This window comes from Nyctibius grandis, chromosome 15 (assembly GCF_013368605.1).
Source record: "Nyctibius grandis isolate bNycGra1 chromosome 15, bNycGra1.pri, whole genome shotgun sequence".
Classification (NCBI taxonomy): domain Eukaryota; kingdom Metazoa; phylum Chordata; class Aves; order Nyctibiiformes; family Nyctibiidae; genus Nyctibius; species Nyctibius grandis.
The window spans coordinates 6,952,665-6,969,539 of record NC_090672.1 but is presented as its reverse complement, the minus strand read 5'-3'; the positions used below and the strand labels follow the sequence as shown (position 1 = coordinate 6,969,539).

Below are 16,875 nucleotides of genomic sequence, written 5' to 3'. Positions count from 1 at the left end.
TTTGGGTGCCCAGGGGTGAGTGCCGAGGTGCTGCTGCCCCGGAGCCTCCGGAAGGGTTTTAAACTAACAGAGGGAGGTTCAGGCTAGACAGAAGGAAGGTTTTTATGATGAGGGTGGTGAGACCCTGGCACAGGTTGCCCAGAGAGGTGGGAGATGCCCCATCCCTGGAAACACTCAAGGCCAGGTTGGACGGGGCTCAGAGTGACCTGACCGAGTCGAGGATGTCCCTGCTCACGTCAGGGGCTGGGACCAGGTGGCCTTTGAGGTCCCTTCCGACCCAAACCCCTCCGTGATGCTGTGGTGGTCACAGCGAGAGCAGCCCCCGTGGCAGGCAACACCCGCACGGCGTGGGCACGGCGGGGGCTCCTGCCCCGGCCCGTCCTGCTGCCAAGCTTCCTGCAGGCCAAAGCCCACCCCAGTCCTGCTCCTGCTGCAAGAAAACATGAACAGCTTCAAACCCTCCCTCGGGACCCGCACCCAGCGAGAGGAGCCGGGCTGAGCCCCGGGGTGGCCGCAGGCAGCAGCAGTGCCCGGGATGGAGCCCGGGCTCCTTGGCAGAGCCTCACGGGCCGAGCCCTGCCTCCCCCCGCCGTAAAACCTCCGGGGGGGGCAAATAGCTCAGCAGGGGAAATAGGAAGGAGTGTGCGGGTGGCGATAGCAGCTCCGGGGAGCTCTGGGACCTCCTGAGAGCTTCCTGGGCAGATGCTGCGGGCACAGTGGAGGGAACACTGCCGCCCCCCGCTGCCCGGAGGGGTTTGAGGGGTAGAGGTTTAGCTAAGAGGGGCTCCCTGCGGAGCTCCAGGGGGGCTTTACCCAGCCTGCGGAGCTCCAGGGGGGCTTCACCCAGCCTGCGGAGCTCCAGGGGGGCTTCCCCTTGTACAGGAGCAATTTGGTCCGTGCCCCTGAAGGCCGAGAGCTGCAGCACTGCCTCGGCATCTCCACAGCGGCAGGAAAAGGGTGACCACGGGCAAGGGTGGGACCTCCCTGCAGATACCAAACGGTTAAGAAGACCATTTAGTTCTTTTTTTTCAAGCATGAAAACTACCTCCAGATATGGCATAACGGGACCCAGTCACCTAAAAAAAAATCCAACTCATTCCTCCTCCCAGCTCCTTCCGAGAGGGGTGCTATTATCTCCAGTAATAAATGTTGGAGCAAGAAGAGAAATATATCATTTTTTTTCCCCTATTCCACATGAAATTGGTGGCAGAAGAAGTTCGGCTGCGTGTGTGCAGAGGGGTTTCCTTTCCCTTTTTTCCCAGCAATGGCTGGAGCCTGTCTGGACGCAGGTTGTCATGACACGTTGCAGCGATGCTTGTCTGTGCCGTCACTGTTTGTTCCCTGTGTGCTGCCTCCTCTGCAGCCCAGCCTCATGCCGGGGTGGGAAGGGGGGATCCCACCTCCTGACCGAACACAGGAGGAATTTTGCTTATATAGGAATAACCTATAGGAATAATCACAACTGCCGTACCACAGACATTTGCTTCCAGCTGCCTTTGGTTTTGGCAGAGCAGGGATGCTCCACGTGGCTTCTCGAATAAAATAATTAGAAAAATACTGAAACAAAGCTTTGCAGCAGTTAAAGTTAAGGAATTCTCTCCAAACGAAGCCTTGAAAGACACCCAACTCAGCCTCACAAATACATGCTCACCCCTGTGACCCGTTTTTTGGGGGAGTGGGTTGTCACAATGGAGGAATTGCCCAGTGGTGGGGCTGCGGGTTCGTGCTACAGCAGCAGAGTCCTTGCCCTTAGAGATCTGGGTTCCCACGCTGCCAGAGTCCGCCCGGGCACCCACTTTCAGGGTGATGCTCTGCAATAAACCCTTTAGTGAGGTGGAAAACTGCCACACAAATACAGCGTTAGATCCTATCGGACCCTCCGTTGCTGTCACTGATAAAGCAGAGATACTTTACCCAGAACAATGTATTTACTGGGTGCCAGAAAATAAATTATCAGCCAAGTAGAGAAGAGGGTGAGCAGGGTGATGGATACAGCCGGTCCGTGTGCTCCCAGCCGGGGGGTCCCTGGGGCAGCCACTGCGCAGGAGGGACAGGAGCACCTTTGTCATCTCCCTTTGCACTGAGACCGTAACGCACCGCACCCTCCACCTGGGTCCCCCCCGCATTTGGATGTAACAAATGTGTTTGGATATAACATTTCTCGCTGTCCTGCTTCCCAGGAACTGCCAGCTCTGCCTGGCATCGGCATGAAAAAAAGTCAGTATGAGGCAACCAGCAGGTTTAGGAGCTTCAGCCCATGTGAATAACGCAGCTGAAGGGGTGAGCGGGGCGGGTGCTGGGTGCAGGGAGCCAGGCAGCCCACCCACAACCCCCAGCCCACCCTCGCCTCCCACCACCGGGCTCTTCCACGCCCTGCCTGGCCGGTCTCTAGCCTGGGCTACACCGATGCAAGGGGCAGTTGTTTATTCCCAGCACCGTTGCTGTAGGGGTGAGGTCTCCAAATGCAGAGGGATGATTTCATCCTCATCCTGCTCAACCTCATCCTCTTCGTGGTTGCCCCAAGGAAACGTCGAGCCTTCGAGGGCAGCAGCTCCGCTGCCACACCAGCTCCTCCTGAGCGGAGAGCCAGCCCGCGTCCCGCTGGCGTGGCCGGGGCAGGAGCAGCCCGCGGGGCCGGGGGGGGGCTCACACCCTCTGCACTGCGCTGCAGGGCTCTTGTCTGGGCTGTGGGGCTGATGGCACGTTGGCATAGATCTCCTGCTGCTCTGGCATGGACTTCCGCACGCTGGCATATAGAGCCGCCTCTTTTTTCTCTTCCAGACACTGGGAAAGGAGGGGGATAAACAAAAAACATCCTTTACAGGGTTGCTCCAGGGCAACACCGTCTGCTGGAACCTCCTCTCTCGGCTGCTTTAAGCACCCAGGAGCAGCCGTGGGGACCAGAGAGGGCACCCACATTATCCAGGGTCATTTATACCCCGGCTTGGCGTGTCCCTTTGCAGCCCCCTCCTTGCACACCCAACCCACCCAACCCACACCATTGCCTTCCCACCCACGGCCTCGAGCTCGGCGCTGCTTTGCACCCTCCTACCTCATTGCGCTGCTTCACCTCCATGTACTCGGTCGCGGTGTTGGCCAGGCAGCGGAAAGCCTCGGCGTTGCTGTACAGCTGGCTCTCGGCTGTGCCCACACGGTGGTTAATGTCTGCGTAGTTCAAGGCATCCACTCCCTGACACGATGAGAGGGGTGAGCCCTTAACCTACCGCTGCTCCCCTGCCCGCAGGGCTGGGAACAGCTCCCATCCCGCTGCCTTTCCTCGTGAGAGCCCAGATGGCTGCAGGAGCACTGGGGGAAAATTCAACCTGCAGCAAGGGCTGGCTCAACATTCACTGACACCGGCCCCTCCTTGAAAGCTGGCAGAAAACACTAGAAAATACTTCCCAAGTGGTGCTGGAAGATCAGCTGCCCCGCAGCCTCCTCAGGTGTGCTTTGCTGCAGGTTCCCAAGGCCGTTTCACCCAGAGAAGCAGCTCCCCTGCTTGGAGGGGCTTTGGGAGAGACCTCTCAGAGTCATAGAATCACAGACTGGTTTGGGTTGGAAGGGACCTTAAAGCTCATCTCGTTCCAACCCCTCTGCCACGGGCAGGGACACCTTCCACCAGAGCAGATCGCTCCAAGCCCCATCCAACCTGGCCTTGAACACTGCCAGGGAGGGGGCAGCCACAGCTTCTCTGGGCAACCTGGGCCAGGGTCTCACCACCCTCACAGTAAAGAATTTCTTCCTAATATCTCATCTCAATCTCCCCTTTCAGTTTAAAACTGTTCCCCCTCGTCCTGTCACTCCATGCCCTTATAAAAAAACCCTCTCCAGCTTTCCTGTAGCCCCTTCAGGTACTGAAGCTCAATCCTGAATTCCCTTCCCAGGAATACTCTGTGATAGTCACAGAAAATCCCTGGTTGGGTCTTTCTCTTGGTGAACGGAGCCCGAAGGATCCCTCCCAGCAGCCTAAGGGGCTGTGAACATGGCTGAAAGCAAACGGATCTGGCAGCTTGTTTGCTCAGCTCGGGCTGTAAGGTTTCCCCTCCCCAGGCGAGCTCAGAGCACGCCGTCCCAAGAGCTCGTGCAGTTTGCCTTACGGTATGAGATGCACTGCGAGTCCTGTCCATCTCTACAGCGGCTCCGGAGAGGGCTGGATGAAGCACGGATGTGGTTAGGCACGAGCGAAACCAGAGGGAAAAAAAACGTGTTAAAAAACTGCGCTGCCGCTGTGAATCTCGCTGTAAAGCAGGAAGGGAACCTGTTGCCCCATCAACCATCTAAACTGGAGCAGTTCTTCAAATAAAACCACACCCCACGTGCCAGCTGGTGACGTACACCCCCGTCCCTCCCCATCCTTCACACTGGCCTTAAACTTTGCATCAAGCCTAGTGCAAGCCTGGCCTACGCAACTGAGCGTGTCTGGAGGAGCCGACGGTGCCCAGACAAACTCAAGCGGGTGCTGTGCCGGGCAGCACCCACCCCAAGTGCTGCCATAACCCACTCCCGCGGGGATCAGACCTGTGGGACGCTCCCATTGCTCAGGGGAAGGAGACCTTGGTGGGGGTCTCAGTGATGGACCCAGGAATTGGATGGATCAGGGAGGGAATGGAGGAGGAAAAAGAAATATAGGGAGAAAACCAAACAGAGCAGAAGACAGATTCTGGGGCAGAAGCAGCGTGTGAGAGCGTCGCTTACCCTTCTTCTTCTTCCTGGAGAGCATTACCAAAATGGCAGCAGCTACTGCAAGCAAAAGAAGAACCACTACGATGCCTGGAGCGAGAATGTGCTCAACCACGTCCAAGCTGCAAGGAAAAAAAAAAGAGTTTCTGTTCTCACACTTCTCCTCGGAAGCAGAGTTAGGAGGAACCAGCGTGGAGCAGGCACGCGGGAAGTGGCTGTGGGTGAGGGGGATTGCCGTGGGAGGGAGGGAAGCAGGCGTGGGGGGGTCAGGCTGCAAGCTGGGCACGGAGCAAAGCAAACTGCAAACTGCAGAAGCAAAGGGACACTCAGGTCTGGCAGCTGCTGCGTCTTCACTGCTTTAAGGATCAGTTCCTGCACCCAATTCTGCTCTAGTTTAGCTCCACTGTTTGTTGACCTTGTTGTAATGGGCAACCAGGCAAGGTTGGTGTGCCAGCTACCCCCTGAGCGTGCCGACAAGAAGCCTCAGCGTTGCCCGCTGCCTGCATCACCTCCAAGAGGCAGAAGAGGAGGGAGGAAGCTCTGCTGCTCCGGTCTCATGCTTTGTCAACTATCTCTGCAGGGTTGCATGTGACTACGAAGCAGAATAGGACCCAGCTCAGCACTTGGTTTCCCACAACCAAACAATCCCTCTGAGTTTTGGGGAAGGAAACGGGTTCAGTGCAGCCAGAAACCACTTCTCGCATGGTGGTAACCTCCACCTTGCTTAAGCTGCAAGATGGATGGGGGACAAGCAGGGCTTTGCCGGAGCCAAGCGACCAGGGGTGCTGGGATTATTTTCCATGTGGAGTGGCTGGCTGAGAGGATGAAATGCTGGTCTCTAAATCCTTAAAGGAGGTGTAAAGAGCGGAAGGCTGCAGGGCCTCAGCTGCACCAGAGAGACCTCCTAGGTGGCTGCTGTGGGCAGGAGCTGGTGCTGACCCAGGCAGGAGCTGGTACTCACCGTGGAGGGCTGGAGCCTCCATGGTGGGAGAAGTTCGATCCCGGTCGCACGGCTTCCCCGTGGGGAGTTGTCTGTGCGGTGACTGATACAGAGCTGGTGAGATCGCGGTGCTGGGTTGGGGCAGAGGGCAATTCCGGGGAGTAGGGAGGAGCTGTAATGAAAAGAGGAGAGGCTGTAATGGTGTGGGTTTTGCAGCAAGTCAGAAGTGACTCACTTACTGTCACACCAGGAGACAGTGGGTTCCCTCTGCCATGTCCAGAGCACACTCCTCGAGGTGGGAGGGCTGTAATCCCCTGCCCAGGAGGCTTTTCGCAGTCCCTGTACCCCCCCCAAATGCACACATGTATGCAGTAGAGCTCACCCCGAGGGAAGGGGGTCTGGGCACCGCATGCCCAGCCCGGTACCAACACACCAGCCCCATATAAGTGTCCCACCACAGGGGCTAGTCCAGGGTGAGGGGATGAAGAGGGACATTCCCTAAGCCCAGGGCCTGGTGTCCCTGGGCACTGGCTGCCCCAAACCGGGAAACGGGGTGACATGGGCTGGGAGTGAGGGTCTCCCTGGTGTTATAAAATAAGGCAGGGAGAGCACACACAGGGCACGAAGGATGTGATGAGAGGGGAAAATGGGGCACAGAGAGCAGGGTGCTGCACCCCAGCGATGGGGGTGGCTGACCCTGGGGCTGTGGGCACCCACCTCCCCCACGCTGCCCCTCCCTGCAGCCCCCGTTCCCGGCACTGGTACTTGGGCAGGGGGACCCACCAACGCTGGACCTGGGGGACCCACAAGTACTGACCTGGAGACACGATCACCTTAACAACGGCACTCTCATCAAACTGGGCTACGCCCGTTCGCACCCCGCAGCGATAGGTGCCCGCGTCCCACTTGGACAGGCGCTCCACGGTCACCGTGAACACTCGCTCCTCGCGATTGTCCCAGATGGAGAATCGGTCCCACCACACCTGGGGATACAGCTCCGAGGTGATGACGATGTCTTCAGCACAGGTGTAAAGTGCTCCCGGTTTGCACCAGTATTTCGGCATTCTCTCATGGCCGGGCCGGTACCTGCAGGTCACCGAGAGGGACCCCCCAACGAATCCCCACACAGTGCCGGGCCCCGCCACCGCCGAGCAGCCTGCGGAGACACACGGAGCCGCGGCAGTGATGCTGCTGCTGCCGCCGCCGCGCCCGCCCCGCCCGTCGGGGCCGCCCCCACGGAGCCGCTCCGGGGCTCGGGGGCTCCGGCCCGGCCTTACCTGGCAGTAGCGCCCAGGCGAGCAGCGGCAGGAGCTGCATGGCCGCTCCGGGACGGCGGGGCTCGGCCTCCTGCCGCGCCCGGTTCCTCTCCGCCGCGCCCCGCCCGCCTCCTGGGCTGCCCCCGCGGCACCGCCCGCCCCCTCGGGGCGGAGCGCGGGGACCCCCGAGGCTGCCTGACCGCGGGGACCGCCGGAAAGAAGAGATGGAGGAGAGGAGAGGTGGCGGAGAAGCTTTATTACAGCCGCCGGCGGCGGCGGGAAGGGCCCGGCGGGGCCCCGGTGCTGCCCCCGCTGCCCGCGCCGTCGGGGCCGGGGCGTCCCGGGGCGGAGCGGCGCCGGCTGCGGCAGGGGGTCCCCGCCGAGGAGTTCAGCGGCCCCGGAGGCTGACCCAGAGCACGGCTCCGCTCATGGCCAGCAGCGCCAGCACCTGCAGCCCGGCCAGCACCGGGAAGTAGCGGAAGGGGCCGGGGCCCCCGCCGCGGGCGGAGGGAGGGCGGGGGCCGGGCTCAGCGCCGGTGCTGCAAATGCCAAGAGGGGACAGATGCAGCGGGTGCCCGCCGGGCACTGACCCGCTCTTGTCCCTCTCCATCCCCCCACACCCACAGTGCCATCTTCTCCCACCACCCGACCCCCGACGTTGTGGTCACAGCATGTGGCAGAGTGGGCACTGGTGCTGTGCGGGGAGGGGACGGGCAGGGACCGACCTAGGGACGCGGTCACCTCGGTCACGGTCATCACGTCGTCACTCTCATCACGCCGGGGTCTGGCCGTTCGCACCGCGGGCGGCCGGGGGGTGGTCGGAGGGAGGGCGGGGGCCGGGCTCGGCGCCGGGGCTGCAAATCCGAAGCGGGGACAGATGCAGCGGGTGCCCGCCGGGCACTGACCCGCACTTGTCCCTCTCCATCCCCTCACCCCCGGGTACCACCTCCTCCCGCAGCCAGCCCTGGCCTCCTGACATGGTCAGTGGTGCTGTGCAGGGGGGGCTGTTCAGGGACTGACCTGGAGACACGATCACCTCAACATCAGCACTCTCATCAAACCAGGCCATGTCCATTCGCACCCCGCAGCGATAGGTGCCCGCATCCCTCTTGGACAGGCGCTCCATGGTCACCGTGAACACTCGCTCCTCGCGATTGTCCCAGATGGAGAATCGGCCCCACCGCACCTGGGGCTGCAGCTCCGAGGTGACGACGATGTCTTTAGCACAAGTGTCAAGTGCTCCCGGTTTGCACCAGTATTTCGGCATTCTCTCACGGTAGGGCCAGTACCTGCAGGTCACCGAGAGGGACCCCCCCACGAATCCCCGCACGGTGCCGGGCCCCATCACCGCCCAGCAGCCTGCGGAGACACACGGAGCCGCGGCAGTGATGCTGCTGCTGCCGCCGCCGCGCCCGCCCCGCCCGTCGGGGCCGCCCCCACGGAGCCGCTCCGGGGCTCGGGGGCTCCGGCCCGGCCTTACCTGGCAGCAGCGCCCAGGCGAGCAGCGGCAGGAGCTGCATGGCCGCTCCGGGACGGCGGGGCTCGGCCTCCTGCCGCGCCCGGTTCCTCTCCGCCATGCCCCGCCCGCCCCCTCGGGGCGGAGCGCCGGGACCCCGGAGGCTGCCTGACCGCGGGGACCGCCGGAAAGAAGAGATGGAGGAGCGGAGAGGTGGCGGAGAAGCTTTATTGCAGCCGCCGGCGGCGGCGGGAAGGGCCCGGCGGGGCCCCGGTGCTGCCCCCGCTGCCCGCGCCGTCGGGGCCGGGGCGTCCCGGGGCGGAGCGGCGCCGGCTGCGGCCGGGGGTCCCCGCCGGGGAGTTCAGCGGCCCCGGAGGCTGACCCAGAGCACGGCTCCGCTCATGGCCAGCAGCGCCAGCACCTGCAGCCCAGCCAGCACCGGGAAGTAGCGGAAGGGGCCGGGGGTCCCCACCGCGGGCGGAGGGAGGGCGGGGGCCGGGCTCAGCGCCGGGTCTGGAAATGCGAAGGGCGGCAGATGCAGCGGGTGCCCGCCGGGCACTGACCCGCACTTGTCCCTCTCCATCCCCTCACCCCCGGGTACCACCTCCTCCCGCAGCCAGCCCTGGCCTCCTGACATGGTCAGTGGTGCTGTGCAGGGGGGGCTGTTCAGGGACTGACCTGGAGACACGATCACCTCAACAACGGCACTCTCATCAAACTGGGCTACGCCCGTTCGCACCCCGCAGCGATAGGTGCCCGCATCCCTCTCGGACAGGCGCTCCACGGTCACCGTGAACACTCGCTCCTCGCGATTGTCCCAGATGGAGAATCGGTCCCACCACTCCAGGGGCTGCAGCTCCGAGGTGATGACAATCTCTTCAGCACAGGTGTAAAGTGCTCCCGGTTTGCACCAGTATTTCGGCATTCTCTCATGGCCGGGCCGGTACCTGCAGGTCACCGAGAGGGACCCCCCCACGAATCCCCGCACGGTGCCGGGCCCCATCACCGCCCAGCAGCCTGCAGAGACACACGGAGCCGCGGGAGTGATGCTGCTGCACCGATACCTCCTGCCCCATGGGGCCCGTCCAGCGCGGGGCTGGAGCCCCAGGGATCCCCTCAGCCATACCTGGTAGCAGTGTCCAGGTGAGCAGCAGGAGCTGCATGGGCAGGCTGGCCGGGGCTGTGGGTCAGGGCAGCCCTCCTGCCCCTCACGGTCAGTGTTCCTTTTGTATCTGGGGCTTTGCTTCCTCTTCTGCCTGGGGTACCAAATTGCTGCTGGAGGTTTAGCAAGAGCGTGAGGTTTCTTGTTTCCTCTGGTCTCAGCTGACTTCCTGCCTCCCCTGTCACTGGGATCACTGCCATGCCCTGCCCCCTGAGCCCTGCTGTCCCACTCCTGCCCCTGCTCCTTCCCCTGCCCCAGGGGGCTCCCCTTTCTGCCCCTGGCACGGATCCCTTGGTGGGGTGCAGTCCTGTCTCTCCCTGCCTCACTGCCACGCTGCCCAGCCTCTCTGGCCAGGCAGGGCACCCGGCGGGGCATCTGCCTCTCAAGGGGTGGCTCAGCCATGCACAAGGACCCCCCTGAGCCCCAGCCGTACCCCCAGGCTGGGCTGTGAGGGTGACGCAGTGCACCTGCCTGGCACCCCGTCCCCGCCACGGGAAATGCAGAGGGGGAGCGCCAACCTCCTGTCCCTGTGAAGCTGGACGTGAGCCAGTCCCCCCGGGCTGTCCCCAGCACAGCCCCTCTGCGGCTCAGCACACCCATGCCCAGTGTCTCTGGGTCTCTCCAAGCCTCCCCCCCTTCCCCGTCCCCATCCCTTGTCTCCTGGAAGTACTAGTTCCCCCCAACGTTCTCCCTCCCACCCATCAGTGACTTACTGAGCCTGTGCTGGGCTGGGCAAACCCTTCAGAAGCAGCTCCCATGGGTGAGGGAGGGTTTGGGGACACGTGGGGACAGGCAGGACAAATGCAGCCCGTGCACAGGGACCAGACCCGTGCTGGGTGTCACAGGGTCTTTCTCCTACAGCCACGGTCGGTTCTAGTTTAGCAGTGCTGAGGGTGTTCCTCGGTGGCGACACAACGGAGCTGTCCCTGTCCCTGACTTGTGCCTGGCCCTGAGCCCTGGCCCCTGCCAGCAGCTCTCTGTGGGCAAAGGGTCCCTGTGCTGAGCATCACCTGGGCCAGGCTCTGGGCTGCGGGGCATCCCTGTGCAACTGCTCCCGGGTCCCTTTCCCCTGCAGGAAACAGCCCTGCGGTTCCCTGTGGCTCTGCCTCGGAGCTGCCACCTCTGTCCCCTCCACACGTGGTGGCTCTGGGGCAGGGCTGTCCCCAGCTGACAGTGCCAGGAGCAGTCCCTGGACGGGGCACTCCGGGGAAGGGACGTCTCACCAGCTCCCCTGGTGTCCCCTTCCTGGAGCTTCCCTGCTCCCACGTGTTCAAACCCACCGGGAGCAGACAATAAACGAGGAGGAGTTGGGGTCCCAGCGGGTGGAAGCACAGCCCCGGCCCCTGTGCTCCCGGGGGCTCCCAGCACCAAGCTGGGGGGAGCGAGGTGTGGGGTGCGTGGCCGGGGTCCCCAGCCCGCTCCCCCCCAGGCAGCCCAACTGCTGCGGCTGCAGCGGAGGTTTTGCCGCGCGGGGCTGGAGCGGGCTGCGAGTTCCTGCTTCGCGCCTGCTCCCGGCACCTCGGGCATTTGGGTTCCTTAAACAGAGCTGAAGAGGAACAGCTCTTCTCCAAAGCTTTCTTTGGGGGCCCCCAGTGAAGCTGGTTGTGCCATGAAATGTGGGACATGGCAGTGCCGGCAGCCAAGGGAGGGAGCAGGCGGACGGACAGACAGACAGGTACCTGCAGGACACCCAGGCTTTATTGCAAAATTGCCTTCAGGTGGCAGCTCCAGCTCAGCAGACGTGGGCTCTCTGCACCCCAAACCCCCCCTTCTCCAGCGCAGGGGCTGCCAGGAGGGGCCAAGGCTTCACACGGGGAGACGCACCCAGAGCTGAGCGGCTCCCGGCGTGGGGTGGCCGTGGCGGGTGGTGCAGCACGGGCAGGGTGCGGGGCAAAGGGGCAGGCGGGCGTCCCTGTGGCTCCGGGGTTGGGGGGCAGCTCGGTGCCCCGGTGCTGCCAGCCACCTCCAAGAGCTGCAGGTTTTCCTGGTGGTGGCTCCTGCGCCGGCTCCTCACCCAGGCAGCCCCGCACACGAGGGCCAGTGCCACGGGCACCTTTATGCTGAGCAAGAACAGGAGGTGGGTGACGCTGAGCTGGGACCTGGGCAGAAGAAAGGAGATGATGCTAGAACTTGAGTAGGGTCTGGGCAACGAGGATGGGGTCTGGGGCACTTGCATGTCTGCCAGCTGCCCCGCTTGTCCCCGGGATGGTCCTTGGGGATGCTGCAAACAGGGGGGACCCAGGACTGGGGGGTGCATGCGAAGGAAAAGGTGTCTTAGGTCAGGGGATGCTGTTGGGAGCTTGTCCAGATCCCAGGCCCTGACTCACGGTGCTGGAGGCTCCCCACAGCCCGTGGGGCACAGGGAGTTGGTGGCCAATGGGCTCACGTTGCTGCCCTCGGTTGTGGTTGAATCAGCTGCGAAAAAACACAGAGAATCAAAGCAAAACGGACACCCCCCTGCATCCCATCCTGCCCCTCGTGTGGGGGGTGTCCGCCCCAGGGCTTTGGCTGTGGAGGAGAAGGAGGTGGAGATGGGCATCCCCGGGCAATGCACTGGGCACTGTGGAGGAGAAGCTGTGGCTGCCCCCTCCCTGGCAGTGTTCAAGGCCAGGCTGGATGGGGCTTGGAGCAACCTGGGCTAGCAGAAGGTGTCCCTGCCCGTGGCAGGGGGGTTGAAACTAGATGATCTTTAAGGTCCCTTCCAACCCAAACCAGTCTGTGATTCTAAAAGGTGGCTTTAACTGGGAGGGACTGGAAACCCCAAAGGGTGGGCTTGTGGAAGCAGAGACTGAACTGGAGCGAGAGAAAGACTCCGCCCTGCACGAAGCTCCGTCCAGCCTCCTCCGTCCCTGTCCAAACTGGCCCTGCGGCTGCCTCCAGCGGGTCTCGGTGCCTGCAAGGAGCTCGTCCCTGCTCTGCCAGCCCCCGTGTCCCCCTGGCTGGGGAGGCCCTGTCCCCAGCGCTGTGACCAAGTGACGGGCTCCATCCCACGCCCCTGCTTTCCTCCCAGCCTGGCTTTACCTGCAGAGACCATCACCTCGGTGGTGTGCCGCGGGCGGAGCCACTGGCTCCTCCTCACCCCGCAGGAGTACCAGCCGGCGTCCTCCGGCGCGACGTCGCCCAGCGTCACCGTGAACGAGCGTGATGTGTGGTTGTCCCCGATGGACACCCTGCCCTGTGTCACCATCACCTCCGAGCCGTCGGTTTGGGCGATGTAGGTGAAGCAAAACCAGAGGAAGCCCGGGCGGCACCAGAACTTGGGGTAGAGCTCATAGCCCGGCTCGTAGTTGCAGGACACTGCCAACGAGCCGCCCTGCTCGGCTGTCACCCACGCAGGGCCCGTCACCGCCCAGCCACCTGCGGGGACAGGGAAAGGTGCTGCCAGCATGTACTGGCATCACCTCGGGGAGCCAGGAGGGACCTGAGCCCCAGATGCTTGGGGACACCCTGTCCCAAGGGGGGCCATGCCCGTGCACCCGCCGCGCTGGAGAGCGGAGCTGAGGTGAGATGTCCCCAGTCATTAAAAGAAGGGTCCCCATCAAGCGTGTGTGTTATTAATTGAGCAAAAAGCCTTATTACCAGGGTTCATATGACAGCAATACAGGCATATCTCCGAGATCACCCCTGTAGCCATCCACTGGCCACAAGACAAGGATGATATCAGCTGGGCTCTTGCCCTGACTGTGGGGTAGGAACCTCCTGACCTGTGCTCCCGGGTCTCACCTGGGAAAAGGGTCCAAACCAGGAAAATCCTCATTCTCCAGCTGCTCGCTCCCGAGGTGAACTTTTCCCTGTGGTCATTCACAAAGCACCCAGCAGGACGGAGCCAGGTTCGCACACACTCGGCGTCCCAGGAGTTTCCCAAGCCTCCTTCTCCTGTCGCTTCCTTGGGCAGTGTTTACCCGCACACCCTGGATGTCGTTTTTAAGGGCGGCTGCTTCCTCCCCTTTGCCCAGGGCCCATGACTCACTCTGGGGGTGTCTCATGAGGACTCTGCCTTCACCCTGCAACAGCCACTCGTTCCCACCAAAACACCAAATTGCAGAGGGTTCCTCTGCTGCGATGTCTGTTCCAGCGGGGAATGAAGCCCCTTCCCCATGTACAGAGCCCAAAGGGCTTCGGGGGGCTTTGCAGGGGGGCTGGGTCAGAGCTGGGGTCCAGGGACTGGGGTAGAGCAAATGCAGGTCAGCCCCTGCTGGTGGGATGGCCAAGATGCTCTCCTGGTTGTGATGGACTGGGATGATGGACTGGGATGATGGACTGGGATGGTGGACTGGGATGATGGACAGCCATCGGGTTCCCAAGCTGGCTGCCAGTACAAGCTGGGCTGCTTTTGTTTGTTTTCTCAAGCAGAAGTGCCTCATTTCCCCCAAAAAAAGCCTTTTTTTGGCACAGCCAATGGGTTTTGAGTGGCAGCGCTGTTTTTCTCCCAAAATTAAATGTTTCCACTGGACGTTTCAGAAACCCAAACACAAAAAGCAAAGCCGCTGCCCTGCCGACGGCTTCCTTCCTCGGTGCCCCTCGGAAAGGGCAGAAAGCACAAACCCCGGACCCTGTGGGAGGCTGAGGCTGCTCCTTCCCTCGTCCCCTCCCTGTTCCCACCCCCGCCGTGGCAAGAGGAAGCTCTGGTTTTGATTCTGGTCACCAAGTAACCCGTTCATTCCCAGAAAACCTGCTGACCGGCTCTGAAGCAAGTCTCCACAAAGAGCAGCGAGATCTGAATTCAAGAAGTGGCTGGAGATGCAAACCTGCTTTCTGCTGATAAGCCTCCCCGGGCAGCCCGGGCTCCAGCCGCCTCCCCAGCCACTCTCGTCTTACTTGCTTTGAGTGTCGGTTCCCGTTGCCCCCTCCTAATGCAGCCCCAGCAGGACCAGGGAACCCCAGGGACCCCCAAAGGGGACGGGCAGCAGCAGAGCAGCTCTGTGGGCACACCAGATTGTCCCCTTTCCACTTCAGAAAGAGCCCTGGCCAGCAAAACCTGCAGCCAGCCGGACACCAGGGCTTACCTGGGACCATCCTCACTGTCACCGGCTCCATCGGGTCCCTGCCCATCGTCTCGACCCCGCACCAGTAACTCCCAGCATCTACCTCAGAGAGGTCCTCCACGGTGAGCAGGACCACACAGAAGATGTGGCTGTCCTGGATGGAGATCTGGCCACGCTGCCAGGGTGTTTCTTGCCCCGCTGTCTCCACCACCTTTCCACAGGAGTCCCAGCTGACCCCCCGGCACTGGTACGTGTTGTAGCCCTCATGGCCCCGGGACTACCAGCCACTGACCTCCCTGGGGAGAACCAGAGCCTGACAAGCCACAAAGAAACCCACAGCAACACCGGAGAGAAACAAGGCTGCAAAGTCAGCCTTCCCCCAAGGCCCTCCTCCTCAGCTCCCTTTGGGAAGAAGCGGCTTTTAGCCACAGACGTGAGGCTACAGTGATGGGAGGCTTTGGCTCTGTTGGTGCCCAACATGGAGCCCATGCCCTTGGGGGGCTCAGCAGCCCTGACCCCTTGGTGCCAGCGGGAGCCAGACCATCTCTGGCACGGTTGGCACTGAGAGCTGTGGCTGAGTGGCTGGAGGTTGATTCTGCTGATGGTGCTTGCTGGGACAGAGTTGTTGGGGTGATGTGGGACTTTCTGCTCCTCCTCTGGCCTTTTTATCCCAGGTATGACAGTGCTGGGGCTCAGGGGAAAACTGGGAGCAGGGCTGCATCGCTGGAGCTGGTCCAGGCAGCGGCTGCCCCTTTCCTCCTGCTCCCCATTCGGCACTGGACCTTCTTGCAGACGATGAGCCCTGGGTTGCCCTCGGGAGCAGGCAGTGCCCAGAGGAGCTCCCCGGCCCGTGGTGGGGCAGGGATGGAGCCGAGCTTCCCCCGGCTTGGGCTCCAGCTTGGCCACCCTCCGCTCAGGCTGCCGCCACAGGGCTGCCTGCCGGCCCTCCGTGCAGCACCTCCCCGCTTCTTTTTCTTTCCATCCTTGTGGTTTTTCTTCCTCTTTCTAGAACTGCTGCGTAGGTTTCCATTTCGCAGAAGGGTGGTTATATTTGGGTGGATGACGAGACCGACCCAAACAGGGGCTTTTCCTTCTGCAGCTCCTTGGCCTGGGATGTGGGGCTGAAACCCTGATGTGTGCACAGGAGAACGGGCTGGGGGGAGCAGGATGGGACCCCCCGCAGCCAGGGTCTCCCAGCACCCTCCCTCCACCCCACCCTGCCCTTCAGCCCCTTCGCTCTGTGCAAAGACCCAGAGGGAAGGGACAAGGCGCCAGGTGAAAAGAAGGAAGCTGAAGTCTGAGGGCTGTGTGGGAACAGGGGTAACCTCACTGGCTGTGGCACCATCTCCTTCCTGGAGCACCTCGGAGTCACCAGGGCTGGGGGGGACACGGAGGTCACGTCTCTGACCCGGCGCCGACCTCCCCTTCCTCGCCGTGTGCTCCTTATTGCTGAGCACAAGCACCGTGGGGATGAAAAGGGGCAGCCAAGGTGCCGCATCCCCTGGTCCCCTGCAGCCTGGGCTGGGGATGCTGGGCTTTTAACCCCTGATTGGGGGATATTTTAAACGCATCCGAAATCTTCTGATCTCACCTCATTTAATAACCTCGTGGCAGGGTGGGGGTAAAGAGCTGCTTCTGTGGGGTACGGGGAATCGCAACGGGAGAGGCAGAGGGAGCTCAGGGAGCAGCGGGGGATCACGCCCTGGGTGTCGGGAGAGCTGCGGGGGGTGGGATGCCCGTTCCCCCGTTCCCGGACACGGGGCTTCCTGGCAGTGAGGGGCCAACCATGGAGCCACTCAGCGCGTGTTCATGTAGATCGGCTGCGGGTCTGGAGCTCGGGGAGCCGAAACTTCATCTCCCTTTTCAAAGTCCTGAAATGGGGGAGAAATGCAACGATTTGGGGCATTTTGCCAGTCTGCCTATGCCAGAGCACTGAAAGCTACTATGTGTCTACATAATGCCTGTTCCTGCGGGGTTTGTGAGCTGCTGCCTGGGACAGGCTGTTAAAGGGAAGGGAAAGGCTGGTGTGGGGGCAGAAGTGTGACCCTAAAGCTGGGCAGCTCCTCCTCACTGCACCCCAAAGCAAGGTGCAGCTCCTCCTTGCTGCAGGGCTGGGAGCAAGGAGCACCCGTGGGGTAACTAGCTGCATGCCCCAAGAGCTGTCCCAGCCCCCTTTACCTGCCACTTGGCCGGGCTGTTCTCGTAGTCATCCTCGGGCGAGCCGAGCTCCCACTCCCTATTCACGTAGCTGTTACTGGAAGTGGCTGCTCGCTCCCAGCTTGCAGTGACCTGGAGGGGATGAGGAATTTTGGGGACAAGGGGGGCTCTGGGCAGTGGCTTCCTCGTGGTGGAGCCATCACGAGACCCCCATCCCACCACCCCCACACCCATGGTAC

At 62.3% G+C, this 16,875-nt stretch overlaps 4 protein-coding genes across 4 annotated transcripts; all 4 read right to left on the bottom strand.

Annotated features, from left to right (window-relative positions):
- Nucleotides 1–2,371: 2,371 nt before the first annotated feature.
- LOC137670550 (CMRF35-like molecule 1) lies at nt 2,372–6,973 on the bottom strand. The gene is made up of 7 exons (XM_068413454.1): nt 6,898–6,973; nt 6,438–6,776; nt 5,642–5,792; nt 4,696–4,802; nt 4,098–4,150; nt 3,053–3,190; nt 2,372–2,784 (listed from the first exon to the last, which is right to left on the bottom strand). Exons 1-7 carry the CDS (start codon nt 6,935–6,937, stop codon nt 2,647–2,649), a joined length of 966 nt encoding a protein of 321 aa, XP_068269555.1. The 5' UTR covers nt 6,938–6,973; the 3' UTR covers nt 2,372–2,646.
- A 291-nt stretch (nt 6,974–7,264) lies between these two features.
- Nucleotides 7,265–8,396, bottom strand: LOC137670606 (CMRF35-like molecule 2). Its single transcript, XM_068413525.1, is given in 5 exon segments — nt 7,265–7,415; nt 7,602–7,649; nt 7,652–7,730; nt 7,897–8,235; nt 8,357–8,396. Coding segments are annotated over 5 exon segments (657 nt in total).
- A 297-nt stretch (nt 8,397–8,693) lies between these two features.
- LOC137670634 (CMRF35-like molecule 6) lies at nt 8,694–9,542 on the bottom strand. Its single transcript, XM_068413564.1, has 3 exons — nt 9,459–9,542; nt 9,011–9,349; nt 8,694–8,845 (listed from the first exon to the last, which is right to left on the bottom strand). The coding sequence occupies exons 1-3, from the start codon at nt 9,493–9,495 to the stop codon at nt 8,694–8,696; spliced, it is 528 nt and encodes a 175-aa protein (XP_068269665.1). The 5' UTR covers nt 9,496–9,542.
- A 1,684-nt stretch (nt 9,543–11,226) lies between these two features.
- On the bottom strand, nt 11,227–13,375 carry LOC137670633 (uncharacterized). Its single transcript, XM_068413562.1, has 4 exons — nt 13,218–13,375; nt 12,388–12,851; nt 11,881–11,909; nt 11,227–11,812 (listed from the first exon to the last, which is right to left on the bottom strand). The coding sequence occupies exons 1-4, from the start codon at nt 13,249–13,251 to the stop codon at nt 11,227–11,229; spliced, it is 1,113 nt and encodes a 370-aa protein (XP_068269663.1). The 5' UTR covers nt 13,252–13,375.
- Nucleotides 13,376–16,875: the final 3,500 nt, after the last annotated feature.

Coding starts and splice junctions, on each gene's coding strand:
- LOC137670550 (XM_068413454.1), bottom strand. CDS start 6,937: ATGCAGCTCCTGCCGCTGCTCGCCTGGGCGCTACTGCCAG. Junction 5,793..6,437: donor TAAGGTGATCGTGTCTCCAG/GTCAGTACTTGT, acceptor TTTTCATTACAG/CTCCTCCCTACTCCCCGGAA. Junction 4,151..4,695: donor CTCCAGGAAGAAGAAGAAGG/GTAAGCGACGCT, acceptor TGCTTCATCCAG/CCCTCTCCGGAGCCGCTGTA.
- LOC137670634 (XM_068413564.1), bottom strand. CDS start 9,495: ATGCAGCTCCTGCTGCTCACCTGGACACTGCTACCAG. Junction 9,350..9,458: donor CACCTGGACACTGCTACCAG/GTATGGCTGAGG, acceptor GTGTCTCTGCAG/GCTGCTGGGCGGTGATGGGG. Junction 8,846..9,010: donor TGAGGTGATCGTGTCTCCAG/GTCAGTCCCTGA, acceptor TCGCATTTCCAG/ACCCGGCGCTGAGCCCGGCC.
- LOC137670633 (XM_068413562.1), bottom strand. CDS start 13,251: ATGAGGATTTTCCTGGTTTGGACCCTTTTCCCAG. Junction 12,852..13,217: donor GGTTTGGACCCTTTTCCCAG/GTGAGACCCGGG, acceptor CTGTCCCCGCAG/GTGGCTGGGCGGTGACGGGC. Junction 11,910..12,387: donor CAGGGACGAGCTCCTTGCAG/GCACCGAGACCC, acceptor GTTTTTTCGCAG/CTGATTCAACCACAACCGAG.